The sequence below is a fragment of the Podarcis raffonei genome, chromosome 14 (genome assembly GCF_027172205.1).
Source record: "Podarcis raffonei isolate rPodRaf1 chromosome 14, rPodRaf1.pri, whole genome shotgun sequence".
NCBI classification, from domain to species: Eukaryota; Metazoa; Chordata; class Lepidosauria; order Squamata; family Lacertidae; genus Podarcis; species Podarcis raffonei.
The window spans coordinates 29,937,110-29,954,934 of record NC_070615.1 but is presented as its reverse complement, the minus strand read 5'-3'; the positions used below and the strand labels follow the sequence as shown (position 1 = coordinate 29,954,934).

General features: G+C 49.5%; 1 protein-coding gene across 3 annotated transcripts in view; it reads right to left on the bottom strand.

Moving 5' to 3' along the window:
• CASKIN1 (CASK interacting protein 1) overlaps window positions 1-16,717 on the bottom strand; it is a 117,527-nt gene extending 100,810 nt beyond the window's left edge. For 2 of the 3 annotated variants that reach the window (XM_053365446.1, XM_053365447.1), the window contains exon 1: window positions 16,197-16,717. In XM_053365446.1, the coding sequence (XP_053221421.1) occupies window positions 16,197-16,290 (94 nt within the window). In that variant the 5' untranslated portion in view covers window positions 16,291-16,717. The remainder of the gene's footprint in view (window positions 1-16,196) is intronic. The other variant, XM_053365448.1, reaches the window with a different exon arrangement.
• Between the last annotated feature and the right edge of the window lie 1,108 nt (window positions 16,718-17,825).

Genomic DNA, 17,825 nt, shown 5'->3' with positions numbered 1-17,825 from the left:
GATCAAACTGCCAAGGGGGTGAAGGGAAGACGGGGCCCAACTCCTCTCTCACCCCCTGGTGACAGAACCTGGCAGAAGACCCACAGGAACATGCACCAAGGGTGTATTAAACCAGGTCAATGAGAGGTTATGGAGGGCCAGACAGCAAGGTTACTGGAGGGCAGGATTTGACCAGCACTCCAGAGGTTCCTCCAGAGGTTCTCAGGAGTTTGGTTTTGACTGGCGCCCCCCCCCCAATATTTGAACAAAACATCTCTCCAGATCGCCTGCGGTGCTTGTTAGTGTACTGTCCAATTATTTCAGCAGCAGGATAAATCATGTAGCATCATTATTTTTACAAAAGGAGGCAATTCAGCAACGGGAGAGAGGAACAGCACCAGGAGAGGAGTCTTGACAATCTGGAATTCCACCTTCTCTGAAGGAAGGAGAAGCCCCGCAGTCAAGGGCAAAGGCACGGCTGGCATCCCTTGCGTTCTCCTCGATAACAAAAAGCTAGAACTTCAACCCATAAAGCTCCTAACCTACCTGCCCCCTCTACTTCCATTACAGAATCATGCTTGGTTTATCATTCACAGAATCACAGAATTGTAAAGTTGTAAGGGACCTAGTCCAAGCCCCTGCAACACGGCTAAAGAATCCCTGACCATCCAACCTCTGTTTAAAAACCTCCACGGAAGGAAGGTGTGCTGCTCCAGAGGAATCCAAACCAATGGATTCAAATGACAAGGAAGGAAATTCTGACTCAACATTAGGAAGAGCTTTCTGATGGCAGGAAGTGTTTGACCGCAGAATGGACTCCCTTGGAAGATGGTTGTCTCTCCTTTGTTGAAGGTTTTTAAGGAAGAGCTGGATGGCCACCTGTCATGGATTCTTTAGCTGTGATTCCTACATTGCAGAGGGTTGCACTGCATGACCTTTAAGGGTCCCTCTCCAACTCTACAATTCTATGATTCTTAGGACACGGGTGGCATTGTGGTCTAAACCACTGAGCCTCTCAGGCTTGCTGATCGGAAGGTCAGCGGTTCAAATGCCTATGATGGAGTGAGCTCCCGTTGCTCTGTCCCAGCTCCTGCCAACCTAGCAGTTCGAAAGCATACCGGTGCAAGTAGATAAATAGGTACTGCTGGGGTGGTAAGGTAAACACTGGTTTCCGTCACAATGTTCTGTTGCACCAGATTTAGTCCTGCTGGCACCATGATCCTGAAAAGCTGTCTGTGGACAAACGCCGGCTCCCTTGGCCTGAAAGTGAGATGAGCACTGCGACCCCATAGTCGCCTTTGACTAGACTTAACTGTCCAGGGGTCCTTTACCTTTTTTTACCTATATGATTCTATACCCTCGACCCTCGCATGGCAGCTGTGAAAAGAGCAACAAATTTGGCCTCTCATTTGAAAATGAAAACTTACATCAATAACATCCTCCTCTACACACACACACACAACCAGTGACCCCAGTTCCCTCCTATCAGAATTTGGACCACCCCATCACGGCCAGCTCCCATCATTGCTGCCTGCAAGATACACTTCTGCCACAACGTCGCAAGGAGAACATTCAGAGCTCTGCAAAGCCTTCTCTGGGTTTCATTAAACACGGCTGCCGGAGGAGGAAGTTATTAAAGTGATCAAATGGAACGAGGAAACCCAGAATTAACTGACAGTCGCAAGAGAATGGAGGGTTCCCTCAACCAGCAGAGACAGAACATGACAGGTTTGGAAACAGAGGCTGGCTGGGAGGGAAGCGCAGACTCCCCTGAAGACTGCCGGCGAAGGGAGGCTCGGATTTACGTTCACACTCAATACTCCGCATGCAAACGGGCATTTGGAGCTGCCCTACACCAGTCAGGACAGTGGCTCAGCAAGCTCACGACTGTCTACACTGACTGACAGCCGCTCTCCAGGGTTTAAGAGCAGGCATCGCAGAATAGGTTAAACGGGGTTTCGAACAAATATGCAATTAATGGTTACTGTTTTGAATGGTATTTGTGGAACCAAGCAGGGTGGCCCCAAAAAGTTTGGGAACCACTGATTTAAAGCAGTGTCAGATATATAAGCTATTCACCGAATGGCTCCTGAAACCTAGGTTAGAGGCACCATAATGGAACATCTAGGGGCTGGGTTTTCCCCCTGGTAAAATTTTATTATTGTCATTGTTGCTGTTGTTAATTTCATTTCTATACTGCTTTATATTATAAGGAAGAAATCTCAGAGTGGTTTACAACATGTTGAAACATCAAATAAAACAAAATGTGCCTGGCACTTGGCTAATTTCTAACAGCGCTCTCAAAGCCTTTCAGCAAGCTCTCCACCTTGACCTCAAATCTCCTTCCTGTTCATCACCACTAGTTCAGATGTCAATAGTGAAGTTAGGGTTTTTTGCATTTGCCATTTTCCTTCCCATTCTTGGAGAGATCCATTCAGAGCACCTTGCAATCCCTTTCTGCTTTAACCGCCCTGAACAATTTGGGGCCATCTACAAACTTGGCCACCTCACCACTCACCCCTAACTCCAGATCATTTGTGAACAGCTTAATTGGGAAGTAAAAGAAAACTTTGGCACATTCCTCCCAGTCAACATTGGGCCAACAATAACTTTCTCAAAGGGAGGTTGATTTGGGCAGAGGAGCCATTGTTCTAGTTCGGAAGAACAGTTTCCACTTGGCAAAGGCCTAAGAAGGATGTCAGATCCTAATCTACAGTCTTGCTGCAGTAAACTGGCTTTTCCCATCACCTTTTGCTGATCTGGGAACATAAGAATACAATGGCTGCAACAAATCAGACAGCTGTTTGTCTGGGTGCTTTTTCGTGGGTGCTTATTCTTATTTTTATTCATTTAATTTCTATATCGCTTTACATTTTTTAAAAAAATCTCAAATCAGTTTACAACACCTTAAAACATCAAATAAAACAATCCAGAATAAAACAAATTCAAGCTTCAATGAAATATTTCAGATCGTTCTCTAAGCGACATTTTGCTTTCCTCAGTCACCAACATCCAGAGATCTCCACGTGGTCGCAACTGGACCTACACTGGTCACAAAATGCACCTTGCACCTGGCTAATTTCTAACACTGCTGTTGACATGTGTTTTAATCTGGTTTTTATCTTATTGTTAATGTTAATTATTTTTGAAGGTTTTCAATGGTTGTCTTTTTGCCAATAGTTCTGTTGTTCTATTCTTTTTGGCAAACCACTTTGAAGTCTGTTTGTTTTGACAATTAGGCAGTATACCAATTTTATGAAATAAATATTAAGTGAAATAAACTGAGCTGTTCCTTCCCCTCTCCTTTGCTTGCACATTCCTTCACCTCCGCTAAGAAGGAGAGCACATTCCAATCCTGTGGATGTGCTGTATCGCAGCATCTGTGTCGCGCTTTTATGAACAACCTGGATCCCAAAGGAATAGAGAGTTTGGCATCTGCATATTTATAAGCCTCTGCATTATTCAGCTAGGCAAATGAAATGGCTTTGAAGAGTGAAAGTGGGCGGTGGGATGCAACCTGTCTCCATCATCTGGAAACAGCCCCTCTTGACCCCTTGGCTGCATCCATCCATCCCACATTCACACACAAACACCCCTCAAAAGCTGGAAGAAGTCAAGCTGCACAAGAAATCGAGAGATCATAATTCAAGGGCGCCGTGCAATCAGCAGCAACAGGTGTCCAGTGCAATCGATGGAAACCTCAAATGCAAAAAGGTCACAAAGACATCAAAACCCATCATGCAGTGCTCCTCGGCTGCCCACTCAAATCTATTTTGACTCCTTCCATAGCCTGAAACTCAAAGGCAGGTTTTATGGGATTTCCAGACAGACTCTGTCCTTCCGTTCAGACCCAGACCTGCTTGCCTTCCCTTGGGTTTTTGCATCACCAGCCCTCCGGCCATGCCCAGAGAAGTTTTTTTTAGCTACCTTGAGCATCTTCCCACTCCAAACAGCAGCCACTTATTCCTAGGAGAGCTTCAGCAGTTAACCCTCGCCTGCCCTATTTCCAATGCCCCTTCAGAAGCGCTTAAGGCACTGCCGTTCATAGCTCTATCCTCATGCTGTGAAGGGAAGGAATGACTCTCATTTTCACCTATGGCATGGAAGACGGCACAGAGACAGTGTGCAACATTTTCATGGAATCACAGAATTGTAGAGTTGGAGGAGATCCCACTAAGGCAAAGCTCTTCCTCAAAATTTGACCGATTGATTCAACTCCAGCCTGAGCGTTTGCTGCACTGTGAATGCTGTTTGGTCCCGAGAGATGCATTATTTTTACTGAGCATGTGAATTTCACACCCTGTTATTACGAACATGGCCCCTGCCTTATAATGAGCCACACCATTGGTCCATCAAGCTCAGTGTTGGCCACACTGACCGGCAACAGTTCTCTAGAATGTCCTAGTCTTACCTGGATACATGCCAGGAATTGAACCTGGGACCTTCTGTATAAAAGGTAGATACCCTACCACTGAGCTAGGGGCCCACAGACTGCCCACAAGTGACGCAGCTTTTGAAAAGGCCCCAGCCATTTCTCTCTGGGTAGCAGAGCCCATTGAGTTTTCAAGAGGCGACAAGCAATGATGTCCCAACATCGTAAGATACAGAAACCAACATTATCCTGGCGATGAAGATGCCTTGCCCTCCTCTCTCAAACAAACTCTCTCCATAAGTGCTGAGTGTATTCACTACTGGATCTGAACATTCATCTTGCATGGAGAAAACGAGTGAACTCTGCACATGCTCTGCACATGGCCCACCTAGTCCAGCATCCTGTTCTCACAGAGGTCAACCAGATGCCCCAATGGGATAGGAAACCCGCAAGCAGGATCCAATCACAAGAGCCCTCTCCCCTCCTGTGGTTTCCAACAACTGGTATTCAGAAGCATTGCTGCCTTTGACCATGGACGCATTGCATAACCATCACGGCTAGTAGCCACTCCATGAAACCGTCCAAAGGTTGGTGACCACCACTGCCTCTTGTGGCAGTAAGTTCCATAGTTTAACAATGCGCTGTGTGAAGAACGACTTCCATTTCTCTATCCCGATGGGAACAACCTGGCTGTATAAATGGTAGGTTTGGCTAGGAACAGATAAGTGGGACGGTGGGGAGAAAACCTGCACCAGGAAGCATTGCTGCAAACTGGCAAAGCCTTCTGTAAATGGTGGCACCTGTGCTCTCACCTTCTAACAAGATCGCACCGTCCTACAGTCCTCCAGGAAATCTGAGCACGCCAGCTCTTGCAAGTGAGGCTGGCAGATTAACACAAACACTTCCAAGTCGATTAAGGGGCCTTTCTGCCTGAGCATCTGAGCTTGACAGGAGCAGACTTTGTGGGGTCTGTGCCTGCAGGGTCCTGGGCCCACGCTTTCCTCCCCGCTAGGAACCCGACACACCTTTGCAATGTGCGCGCACACAAACGCCTCTCTTTAAACCTCTCTTTTCCGGTAGGAACAAGAAACATTGTTCGAGAGAGCTTTAACATTCAAACACAATAACAAGAAATAATCGCCCCGACGTAAGGACGGGCTCCTGCTGCAGCTATCATGGCTAAGCTGCTTTGGGGAGCTTTAAAGAGATTGTTGGGAGCTTTAAGACAATTAAAGGGGAAGAATCAAGCAGCATGACTAACAAGGAGAGCACTTCATGGCAAAGCAGTGGCGGGGGGGGCAGCACCTGTCTGCCCTCCCCATAAAAACATACAAAGAATTCTGCCAGGTCATTCCAAAGGCATGCCCTGGAGTTTGGAACTTTTTTCCAACTGGAGGGCCACATTCCCGCTTAGGAAACCTTTTAGGAGCCACTACCAACTCCCCATCCTCCATCCAGGTAAAGTACAGCCATCATCATAGACCAGGGACACATTCCAGGCAGTCACAGATACAAGAACCTGCTGGTTTCATTTCCTCTCTGTTTCTTGTTCTTCCAATCTTTACTTCAGTCTGCATTTTTTTGTTTTAGGAAAAAAGGTGTCGGTGCCCAACATGAAGTTCTTATACAGAAAATGACACATTTTAACCGGGGGCGGGGGGAGAGAAGGTGCTGATACTGTGTACACTTGATTCGCCCCAGAATAAAAGCACTAACACCATGCATTTTCGTAGGTTACTTTTACTAATATACGCATTTACATGCACATTTTACCCTAGTACAGTGCGTCCCAATTTTCCTCTCCCATGGACCACTTGAAAATTGCTGAGGGTCCCAACAGACCACCTAACGACTTTTCTGCCCGTTGCAGCAATTGTACTGTGCTGTGCTAGACAATGGATAGCTTTTAATTGCATCTTTATTGCTTCTTTCATTTTCTTCTAGATTGTGTTTTCTTGTACAGTGGTACCTCGGGTTACATACGCTTCAGGTTACAGACTCCGCTAACCCAGAAATAGTACCTCGAGTTAAGAACTTTGCTTCAGGATGAGAACAGAAATCGTGCTCCGGCAGGGCAGCGGCAGCAGGAGGCCCCATTAGCTAAAGTGTGCTTCAGGTTAAGAACAGTTTCAGGTTAAGAACAGACCTCCAGAACGAATTAAGTACTTAACCCGAGGTACCACTGTACTGCAATTTGCATTCCGTGGAATTCAAACTGTAATACATGAGAATACAACATAAGAAAGGAAAGAAGCAATAAAAATGCAATTACAAATCAACATGAATATCTATTGTGGATCACCTGAATGAAGCTCATGGGCTCCTGGGGGTCCACAGTCCAAAATTTTGGAACAGCTGCCCTAGAATAGGCCTTTTTTTTTTTTTGCACACCTTCCTTGGCTAGAGAGCTGCACTGCAAAATTCAGAGAAGTGTAAATTTCAAAGGATGGTTGTGTTCAGCTGATAGAGCATTAGACTCTTAATCTCAGGGACGGGGTCAAGTGTTCCAGCCCCACATTCTGCAAAAAGATTCCTGCATTGCAGGAGATTGAACTAGATGACCCTTGTGGTCCCTTCCAGCTCTATGAATCTGTGTTCCGGTTCTCATACTGTTTTATAGGAGTGTGAATTAGGTCGGTTTGCCTTTAAATGCAATATGAATCTTCCTGCTGCTGCCATGCCACCATGGCGCAATTTCTGTTCTCATCCTGAAGTAAAGTTCTGAACCCAAGGTACTATTTCTGGGTTAGCGGAGTCTGTAACCTGAAGCGTCTGTAACCCGAGGTACCACTGTACTTCTAAGAAACAGCGAGTGATTCTTCCGGCCTTTCCCAGGTCCTACCAGTGACAGTGAAAGAACAAAGCTCCCACGGCAGACTGGAAGAGACAGAGGCCATCCCCAGAGAACACTCTCTGACCATGAAAATATCATCCATTCACACATGCAGCCATGTCAAGCGCAGCGTTAGCTGGGCATGTAAACACAGATGACCACAGGGGGAGGGCTGTAGCTCAGCGACAAAGCATCTGCTTTGCATGCAGAAAGTCCTGAGTTCAAACCCTGGCATCTCCAGGTAGGGCTGGGAGGGACTCCTGCCTGAAACCCTGGAGAGCTACTGCCAGCCAGTGCACTCTCAGCAGTGTACAGTGAATTAAAAGCACAATTAAAACCCACACCCTGCCGCCAAAGTATCATGGGAACTGTAGCTTACCCCACACTACCCTTGATGGCTCCCAGGATTCTTGGGATGTGTGTGCTTTAAATATATGATGTATAGGCAGACAGTAATGTGGAAATTCATAAATTCCCAAATTTTTAATACTGGGGTGGGGTGGGGGAACCTGTGTACTTCTGATCCCCCCCCCAACCCTGAGTGCATTTTGTAATCAACCTTCATAAGATTTTGGACAGCTACCTTACATGTCACAATCTCTTCCTAATGCGGAGATTATCAGCAATGTGGTGGGTGGGTGGGAACCATTGTATTATTACCCAGTTATATGAATTAGCAAGGTTTGCAATCTGAAGATGAAAAAATCTGCTGAGTATCTAGTTCAAGGGGAAAAAGCTTTCCCAAAAGAAAAATTGTCAATACCTGCAAGGTATGTGTACGATAATGAGGCCCTTTATTGTAAATAAGAATAATCATTTCCACACATTTCCAATCCCCAAACAGATCATTACTGAACAGTGCGTCTGCAGCTCATGGTAAGCCATGGTTAAAGGTTTCTTGTGCATGACCAGAGTGCCCTGCTTTGCTCCACCCTGCTAGAGTGGGAGAAACAAACCATGGCCCTTGGCTTTGCACAGCGTCCAAACTGGGGACTGTGGTTTTTTTTAATCTGAAGCCAGAGTTTGTTCTTGGTTTTTCTGCAGGAAGCAACCCACAACCCCCGTGTTATGTCAGGGATCTTTGTCCATCGTTCCCACTTGCTAGCAGCAGAGGGATCACCTCTTCACAGGAAACTTTTAACTATGACTTAGCACAAGGATGGGAAATTTGTAGCCCTCCTGAGGCTGTTGGACTCCCAAAGTTCACCATTCTGGACCATTGGCCAGGGTGGCAGGAGCTGATAGGAGCCAGGACTCCAACAGAACCAGTGCAGCATAGTGGTTAGTGTATCGGACTAGGGCCTGGGAGGCCAGGGTTCGAATCCCCACTCAGCCATACAGCTTACTGGTTCACCTTGGGTCAACCACTGCTTCTCCGCCTAACCTACCTTACAGGGTAGTTGTGGGGTTTAAATAAGGAGAGGGAGAACCCTGCATGCCACCTTGAACACCTTGGAGGTGGGGTATAAATGCAATCAATAATATACAAACAAACAGCATCTTTAGGGTCACAGGCTCCCCACCCTTGAAGTTACCATGATGTACAACTGCAGCTAACTAGGTCCTGAATCTCACCCCCGTGTCCTGGCACAGAGACCCTGCAGCTGTGGCTTCGGAGCAGTCAATCAGTTGGTTGCCAGTGGCTAAATCATGATCACTTCCAGGCAGGGGAAATTTACCAGGCCTGGTTCTTATTTATTTTCTTGCAGGCTGCAAATGACTAACACAGGGTTACACCAGCCAGAAGCTGAGTAAGAGAACCTGGAGGCCAGCGCTTCTGGTCAACTTATTTGCAAGGCTGAACTTCCCAACACAGGAGCAGCCACCATGGTGATGCCCCTCCTCAGATGTTGCTGGACTCTGGCCCCCTCCAGTGCAGTGGTGGGTTTTTTGCAGGTGTTTTCTGCAACATGACATTGGTGCAATAATAGTGCATTAGGGGTGGATTTCTGCTGGGTTGTCCTCATATCATTCTGCTTTGTCAGTTGTTCTGAGAAGCTTCCCTCGCATCATTGCTGTCCAGAGGGGTCCACTTTCAGAAGAACAACTCAAAGCCTCGCCATGTTTGTGAGCTGAAAAGTTACAGGGTGTCAGTGGGAAGTTGCAGGATGTGTGCAGATCGTACATGAAGTGGTGTGGCCTCTGTGAAACTTTTGCAGGTACAAGGGGTGTTAAAAACGGGGTCACAGAATCATAGAATACAACTCTACGCAGAACTGTAGCTCCACAAAAACAATTGTAGAGTTGGAAGGGACCCAAAGGGTCATCCAATCCACCCTCTAAGCACCTTAATGCCATCATGAGCTCAAATAAGCATGAATGCACAATAAGGACATCTAGTGGGGCCCTTTGAACTCTTCAACCCAAGCCAGTATGAGTAATAATCAGAGATTACTGGAGCAATGTTAGAAACTCAAATAGGCACCAAATGGCTCATTAAATCAAGGTTACAGTCTCCAAAACGGAATGTCTAGTTGCCGTTTTTGGGTAAGCCCGCTTGAAAGTCTTATTTTTCAAATAATAATAATTTTATTATTTATAACACCCACCCATCTGGCTGGGTTGCCTGGCTGTGATTGATTCTCAGTTAAACATCTGGCTAGTTCTGATGACTACCTTGAGCTAGTTTAAAAGTTTAGAGAACTTAAGGAAGAAAAGTCACTTGATCCAGGGAGAGTCCGCACATATATATTGGCCTATTCCGACCTCTTTTTATTAATGGTGACTGCTCTTGCTCAGGCTGCACAGAAAAAAAACATTTTGATTCCAGAAATTAATTCCAGTTGTGCAGATAGAATATAACTGATAGATTCTGCAGGATGTGTTACTAGTGTGTGGTTCTCCCAGGATGCACCTCCAGATGGTAGAGATGTCAGGTGCCATCCTGATGCCCAGATATCTTCATTTGGAAGCAAGTGGTCAATAGCCAGGTGCAAAATGCACCTGGCAAATTTCAAACACTGTACTGGAGTTGGAGTCCAACACAATCTGGAGGACACCATGCTAGTTACTACTGTACAGAAGGGTGACACGGCTGGATCAGGCCAACGAGGGCAAACCTAATCCTGCATTCTGTTTTGACAGTGACCAACCCCTGACAGCCAATGTGGTGTAGTGGTTAGAGTGTTGGACTAGGGCTCAGGAGAGCAGGGTTCAAATCCCCACTTGGCCACAAAGCTCACCTAGTGACTTTGGGCCAATTGCTGCCTTCTCTTTCTCTCAGCCTAACCTACCTCACAGGGTTGTTATGGGGATTAAGTTAGGAAGCAGAGAACCACGTGCACTACCTTGAGCTCCTAGGAGAAAAGGTGGGGTATAAAGGCAAAAAAATTGAAATAAACCAATGGGAAGCCTCAGTGCAGGACCTGAGCTCAACCACAGTGCTCTCCATTGATTCTCAGCAACTGGTGCTCAGAGGCGCACTGCTTCCAACATTGGAGGGAGAACATAAGCAACATGGCTGGTAGCCACTGAAAGCCTCGTTCGCCGCCATGAATTTCTCCAGTCCTCTCTTAAAGTCACCCCAGTCACCTTCAGCAGACTCACATATTTCTTCTCACCATGACTGCTGCCTTCCAACAAGTGCGATTAGCCCCAATCACCATCTCAAATTTGGAGCTGCAGAGGTGGACAGAGGTCATCTTGGTAGCTGTATGGCTGATCTCTCCACCCGGCCCAGAGAAACTTTGGCTGGAAAGGGGAAAGAGGGAGCTGTTTGGCCACAGGGTGTGGCAGAGCCAGCAGAGGTGCCTCAGCCACACAGCGGCCCAACCGGGACATCCCTGCCACCCCTTCTAACTCCTAGCAAAGCAAGAAGTTGCTTGATATACAGAGTCAGATTCTTGGTGCATCTAGCTCAGTATTGCCTACAATGGCAGGCAGCAGCTCTCTGGGTTTCAAGCAGGAGTCTTTTCCCAGCCCAGCCTGGAAGTGATGGGGACTGAACCCAAGATCTTCTGCATGTAGAGTGGATGCTCTGCCACTCAGCTAGGACCCTTCCCCAAATCTGGAAGGGAAGCAGAGAGTGCTCAAAACTAACCAGGCACCAGCTGCATTCTGCAACAGGCAATCAGCCTTTGGTGAGGAAGCGGACATGTCTGGTTGTCAGGTTGGGCAACTAACATCTCCATGCGGCTGGCTGGCACCGCCGCCATGCCAAACCAGTCTGCTGGCTTGCGGGACAGCACGGCATTGAAACAATCGCCACTTCTGGTGCCGTGCTGCTACACGATTCCGTGAGTCTACAGGGCAGCACGGCGCCAAAAGACGCACGTATTTCGGTGCTTTGTGAGCCAACCGATTCATGCAGCAGCACAACCCCAGTTCCTCTTTTGGTGCTGTGCCTAGCATTCCGTTATGGCGACTGAAACCTAGGCGTAAGGTGCCATCTGGCTCCTAGCTTTTATATCTCAGTTTCTACCACTGGGAACAGACTATAGTCCCTGACCTTAAAAGTAGGCAAAAAAGCAAAGTCAGCCCTCGATGGGAGAAGGATCCCACTGGCCATAAAGCTTAGTTTGACTACCGAGTCTAGACAAAAACTGTGGCACTTAAGGCTGACTCCAAATCACAGGCTCGGAATTGCTCTCAACAACAACAATAATAACAATAATAATATTGCCTTCAGGATTATGATAAGACCTAGCACCCAGCTAGAACAACCAGGTTCGCCTTTTCTGCAGTCTGGGGTCACTGACCCACAGCAGCCCTGACCATATCCAGCTAAGAGTCTGGGGGTGGAGATGGCTCCCACTGAATAGCCCAGGACAGTAGTACCTAGATAAAATATTTAATGGGTAGGGGGCAGAAGAGAGACCTCTTCATCCCCACATGAGGCCTGAGTATCTGGGCATCTATCCAACTCCCATCTCCTGCTTATTCCCCACACAAATGAGAGGATAGGCCTCCCCATTTTTCCAGCAATGGTTTTCAGAGCAGCCACCAAGAGCCCTTTCACCTGACTTTGTCACTGACCTCATGTTCTGAGGTAAGTGGATGAGTGTGCAGTGACAGGATCCAAGAGAAGGGCCTTTTCAGTAGTGGCTCCACATCTGAAAAATGCTCTTCCTACTGCAGTCTAACCACTTTTTTCTTTAAAAAAAGGAAACAGTTGATCCCTTCTAGCAGGCTTTTGGATGAGGGTATCTGTGATAGCATACAAATAACTTGACACTACTATTTATTAAAGGGACGCGGGTGGCGCTGTGGGTTAAACCACAGAGCCTAGGACTTGCTGATCAGAAGGTCGGCGGTTCGAATCCCTGCAATGGGGTGAGCTCCTGTTGCTCGGTCCCTGCTCCTGCCAATCTAGCAGTTCGAAAGCACGTCAAAGTGCTAGTAGATAAATAGGTACCGCTCCAGCAGGAAGGTAAACGGCGTTTCCGTGTGCTGCTCTGGTTCGCCAGAAGTGGCTTAGTCATGCTGGCCACATGACCCGGAAGCTGTACGCCGGCTCCCTCAGCCAATAAAGCGAGATGAGTGCCACAACCCCAGAGTTGGCCACAACTGGACCTAATGGTCAGGGGTCCCGTTACCTTTACTGCTTATTATGAATTGTATTTATATCATTATTTAAATCTTATTTCTTTTGAGTGTGTATTTTACTGATATTATGTTATGCACAGACATTGCGTTGTTTAATATGTTGCAAACTGCCCTGCAGCTTTTTGACAAAGTGGTATATATATTTCTTATATGGATAGAATAAGGGGCTTTGGGCAATCCCAGTCCCTCAAAGGATAGACCCCAGAAATCTCTCATGCATTCTGTCCCTAAAAGCATTCCCCCAGCTGCTACAGGATCGCTTCATTCAAAATAAATACATAGGTTTCAAGTGGGGCAGAGCGGCTGTTATTAGGTAGCGCCAGAGATGAGAAACTCTCTTGGACAGGGGTTGCAGTCGAAGGATTTCCAATTTGGAGGCAGAACTTCCAGGAAGCGCAGGTCGGTGCATTCCTGTGTGCGAGCGTGAAGAAGCCCAACTCAAGGCTGCATCACCTGCAATCACGCCCAGGTCTCAGAGGCGAGAAGTGTTTGTCCAAAGGCCAAGAAAGCTGCAGGAGCTCAGCATTTCTGCAAAGTCCTGGCATTGGGCAATTGACGCTGCAACACGCACACACCCATTAGCTGGGAAGCACAGCAGGCTGCACAAAGCAGATTTTCCCCATCTCTCACACAAACACAGTGGGCTCAGCCCCAAATAGATGGTGGGGTGAACAAACCCCCTTTGAGTGCCACGCATGCAAGAAAAGCAGTATACAAATAAAAGGACAGACTTCTGAACTTCTGCTGTCGACCACGGCAAGAATCAGGTAATGTAAGGAAGGGAATCCCTTGTAAGGGGAACAAGATCCTGAATCCCATGGTGATCTGCCTGGAAAGCAAACCCCAGACCCATTTGCGGCAGAGACCTTTTCAGGGGCACCAACCCAGGCAGAGTATTCCAAGATCCCTTGCACTGCTGCATGTCACACACCCCACCATCCCCCATGGCATTGTAAGGGACTCTTGGGGCAAACCGTTTAGATTACACGGTATGGAAAATATATTGTTCTGGCCTGGGGAGTCAGCAAAGAGGGACATCAAACCAGCTTGGGGAGGTGGGCTAAAGGTAGCAAGCCCCTCTCAACAGCCCCTGTTTCTGCCCAAGTCCAGGAAACTGCTTTCCACCAAGTCCATCTAGCACAGTATTGTCTACACTGACTGGCAGCAGCTCTCCAAGGTTTCAGAACATGCCCAGATTTAAATGGAGACGCCAGTGGTTGAACCTGGGACCTTCTGCATGCAAAGCAGATGCTCTACCGCTGAGCTGCAGTGCTTCCAAGACCAACATCCCTGCTAGGGCAACTTTAAGTCAGCACCAAGACCTGCTTTAATTGCAGCGCTTTTCTGGACCCGGAAGCTACAGCTCCCCCAAGCACTAAAACCCACCATTTAACCTTAGTTTCTCCCAACAGTTTGCTTGGGGTTGGACAAAACACAGAATTAAATGAGTTGCCCCTGTCTAGAGGAGCACAAGGGAGCATCAGAGTATGAGAGAGACAGAGAGACCTAGTTAGCCATTTTCTGCTCGGGACTAACTCATACCTAAACCCAACAACTCCCGCAATAACCAGGACTACTCAGCTGCCCCCCGACAAAATGCTTAAGGACCCCTCCCAGGCTGGGGTTTTCTGTGCCATCTCATCAATGGCAATAACGTATTAGTAGCAGATTCATACCAGACCATCCACATGTCACTTTGCTTTTATCAGTTGTTCTGCGATTGTCCCCCAATGTTACTGCATTATTGCCATCCAGAGGGGCACTCTTGCGCTATAGCGCAAGAAAAGTAGAATGACACACCACTCGGGAACACTTGTGGCATGAAAACTTACAAGATTTCAGCAGGAAAGTGCAGGACATGCACCGCTGGGAAATGGAAGCAGTCTGACCGCTGTGAAACTTCTGCAATTGCAAACTGTTCTGAAAAGAGGACGACGTCTAACCACCCTGAGCGCAAAACATGACAAATGCACAACTAATAGGATGTCTGGAGGGGCAACAAGTCTTCAGATTCCCAGGCCTCAGCCTTCCCAGCCTATTTTCAATGCAAGGCTCAAATGCTCCATACATCACAGAGTATTGACCGGGAATCCGCACACACATCCGAGGACCAGCCAGATGGAGTTCCTCCCACAGCGAGCCAGCGATGCTTTCAGATGGAGTGGAAATCTGATACCTCTTCTAGAAATTGAGCACCAATCTGATCCCAGTTTCCCCTAGCTAAGATGTCACAGGCAGCTCAAAAATCAGTTCCTTCTCCGCAAAAATAAAATAAAATCCAGCCATCCTTGCACGCGGCTACAGGAAAGCATTTCAGAAAAGACTGGCAAAGCCAGGTGAAAAATTACGGCCACACAGCTCCCCTTAGAGCCAGACCTAGCCCAGAAAGGGCCGCTCATTCCAGGCCAAGGAGGGAAGGATGCCCACATCCCCTTGCCAGTCTGACACTTCTCAAAGTGCAGAAGGGAAGCCACAGCGGGCACCTCTTATCTGGAGAGCGGGCAGCAAGCAGTGTACTACAACCCAGGGATGGGTATGGCGCCAGAGGCACTGCACACGGCCTTGGCACTCAGGCGCCAGCTCCCTCCAGGCACTCGGAACCACTTTGCCCTCGCAGAGCTCTTCAGCCTCCCTTAATCCACTTGGTGCCAGCGCCAAGGCAATTCTCTGCTATGTCGCTGATATCAAATAGAAAACGCAACCTGGGGCAACAGCCACTGGCTAACAGGAGAGTAGCTCGTCTCTCACTCAGTTGCACTCGAGAGTTCAAAGCCAGCAGGAGAGACACCCCAGTGGCTAAGCGTGGCACCTTCCTTGCCACCCCCCCATGCCAGTTTGCCATGTGAGTGGGCAGGTGGGTGTGGAGCAGCAATGTGTGGCGAGGCGAGTAACGCTGAATTTTATCTTGCCTCCCTCCCCCCAAAAACACACACACACACATCACCAGCGTAAAGCCTGTTTACATGGGCCAGCGGAGCTGAGAGTCACTCCGGGGTGGCACTGTGGAATGCCACAACATCCAGCCATGTTTAGGCAAATGCCCCTTCCCCCAGCAGCACTGGACACCCCCTCCTCCGGGGGTTGGAGAGATGGGCTCAGAGCCAACCAAAACCCCAATGCCAGCCTGGAATAAGGGAATGAGCAGGACCCACCCTGGCTGGGTGTGGGTGAATATCTGGGGGGGGGGTCACGGGCGGGGGGAGGGGCAGCATAATGCAGAAGAGCAGCAGCAGCCCCCTCGCCCCACCCACCCTCTGCAAAGAGGTTCCTGATGCCATCTGGGGAAGGGATCCTTCCCCTAGACTCCCTCCCCCCACCCACCCCAGGAGCTGGGCATCCATCCAGGCAGAAGGCGCGCTCTGGGTTGCATCCCATTCCTATTTATATTCTTTCAAAGGCCAGGTGGGGGAAGAGGAATTAAATCGAGGAATTAATTGGGGGGGGGGGAGGATAGCGCTGGTCACTCACTGGCTTTGCCGGGCTTGGGCCTCTGCAGCAGCTTCTGCACCGCCCCGATGTCCTCCGCCTTCACCGCCTGCATCAGCTCCTGGTCTTTGCCCATGGCGAGCGCGGGGAGACCGGCCCCCGGGGGCGCGGAGGGCCGGAGGGCGAGGGGCGCTCAGAGCCCGCGCATCCCCGCCGGCTCGGATCGGGTCCCGGGCGGGCGTGGAGGTGGGGTGTCGCCTTCTCCTCCTCCTGCGGCGGCGGCTGCAGATGCTGCGCGCAATGGAGACGCGCGGCGGTGGCAGCGGCGGCCGGAGCGCAGCGCCTGGCGAGCGGGCGGGGACCGGGCTCGGCTGTTTTGCGGCGCGGCGGCTAGCGCTGCCCGGCTGCGCTGGGGCTCCTGCCGGCTCCGGCTCGGGCTGTTGCCGCCGCCTCCTCCTCCCCTGGTGGCGGCAGCGGCGAGCCCTCCATGGTCCGGGCGCGCTGGAGCTGCAAACGCGACGCGACGCCTCGCCGCGCTCTGCTCCTGCTGCTGCAGCCGCCGCCGCCGCTCCGGAAGGAAGGCGGATCCCGCCGCAGCCTCGCCTGGGCGGGGGGCCGAGGGCGGGGGGCATCCGGGCGGAGCCCCCACCTCTGCTTCCCGGCTTCCCTCCCGCCTCTTCTCCGCCGAGGGAGCTCGATGGGGTTGCCGCCGTCGCCGCCGCTGAGGTGGTGGAGGGGAAGGGGAAGAGCAGCGGCGCAGGGCGAGAGGGTCTCTGAGCGCGTGCAGAATGCCCGGCCTCGAAGGACGGGAGACTCTCAGCCTCGGAGGGCAGGACTGGACGTGCCCTCAAAGGCTTTTTCGGGGACGTTTTGAGAAAGACCAGAGGGCAGCCAAGTATGTGCAGAAAGTCTCGAAGGGCTTGCGCCCCCCTCTCTCTCGTTCGCCCCAAAGCACCTGGGCTAAAGTGGGGCTATCGACGCAGAGCTTGAAAGGTCTTGCCCCAGTGCCAGGGATGGTAGTTTCTGAGCATAAGCAGAGGACGTTCTTAAACCGGCAGCAAAATTAAAGGGCACCTGTAGGAGGCGGTATTTGGTCTTGCAGCGACAGTTTGCAGCAGGTTACTTAGCGAGAAGGAAAGGCTTCTGCTGTCGTTTTGTTTGTTATTTTAATGCTGGTCATTTATTTATTGGCAAAATTTATATACTGACTTTCTTCCAAGTTGCTCAAGGAAGGGGAGCTGGTTCCTTCCCTCTGACCTCCCTCTGATCTTCGCCACAACCCTGTGAGGCAGATCAGATAACAATTGACCCAAGCAGTGAGGAACCTGAGCCATTAATCAACACTCCACCACCCTGGCTCTCATTGCCTGCACTGAAAGAGATTCAGGGGCTTACGCTCTTGCAAGTCCTCCTGGCTCAGATCACGGACTGCTCCTCAGTTCTGTGAGGCTCCCACAAGGTGTGGACAGAGGCCGTTCCTTTATTTCACAGGGGACAAAACAGCTCAGTTATTATCCCCATTTCACAGATGGATTGCTGTGGCCAAGAGTGCATGGAAGACTTGGCAAAGGCTTCTCCATCGAGCTCTGGGCCTGAGACGTTGGTGGAAAGAACAAGGCCTCCCTTTTCTCCTCTGGCATGGGAAGGAGGCTTCTAGAAGAGGTATCCGGC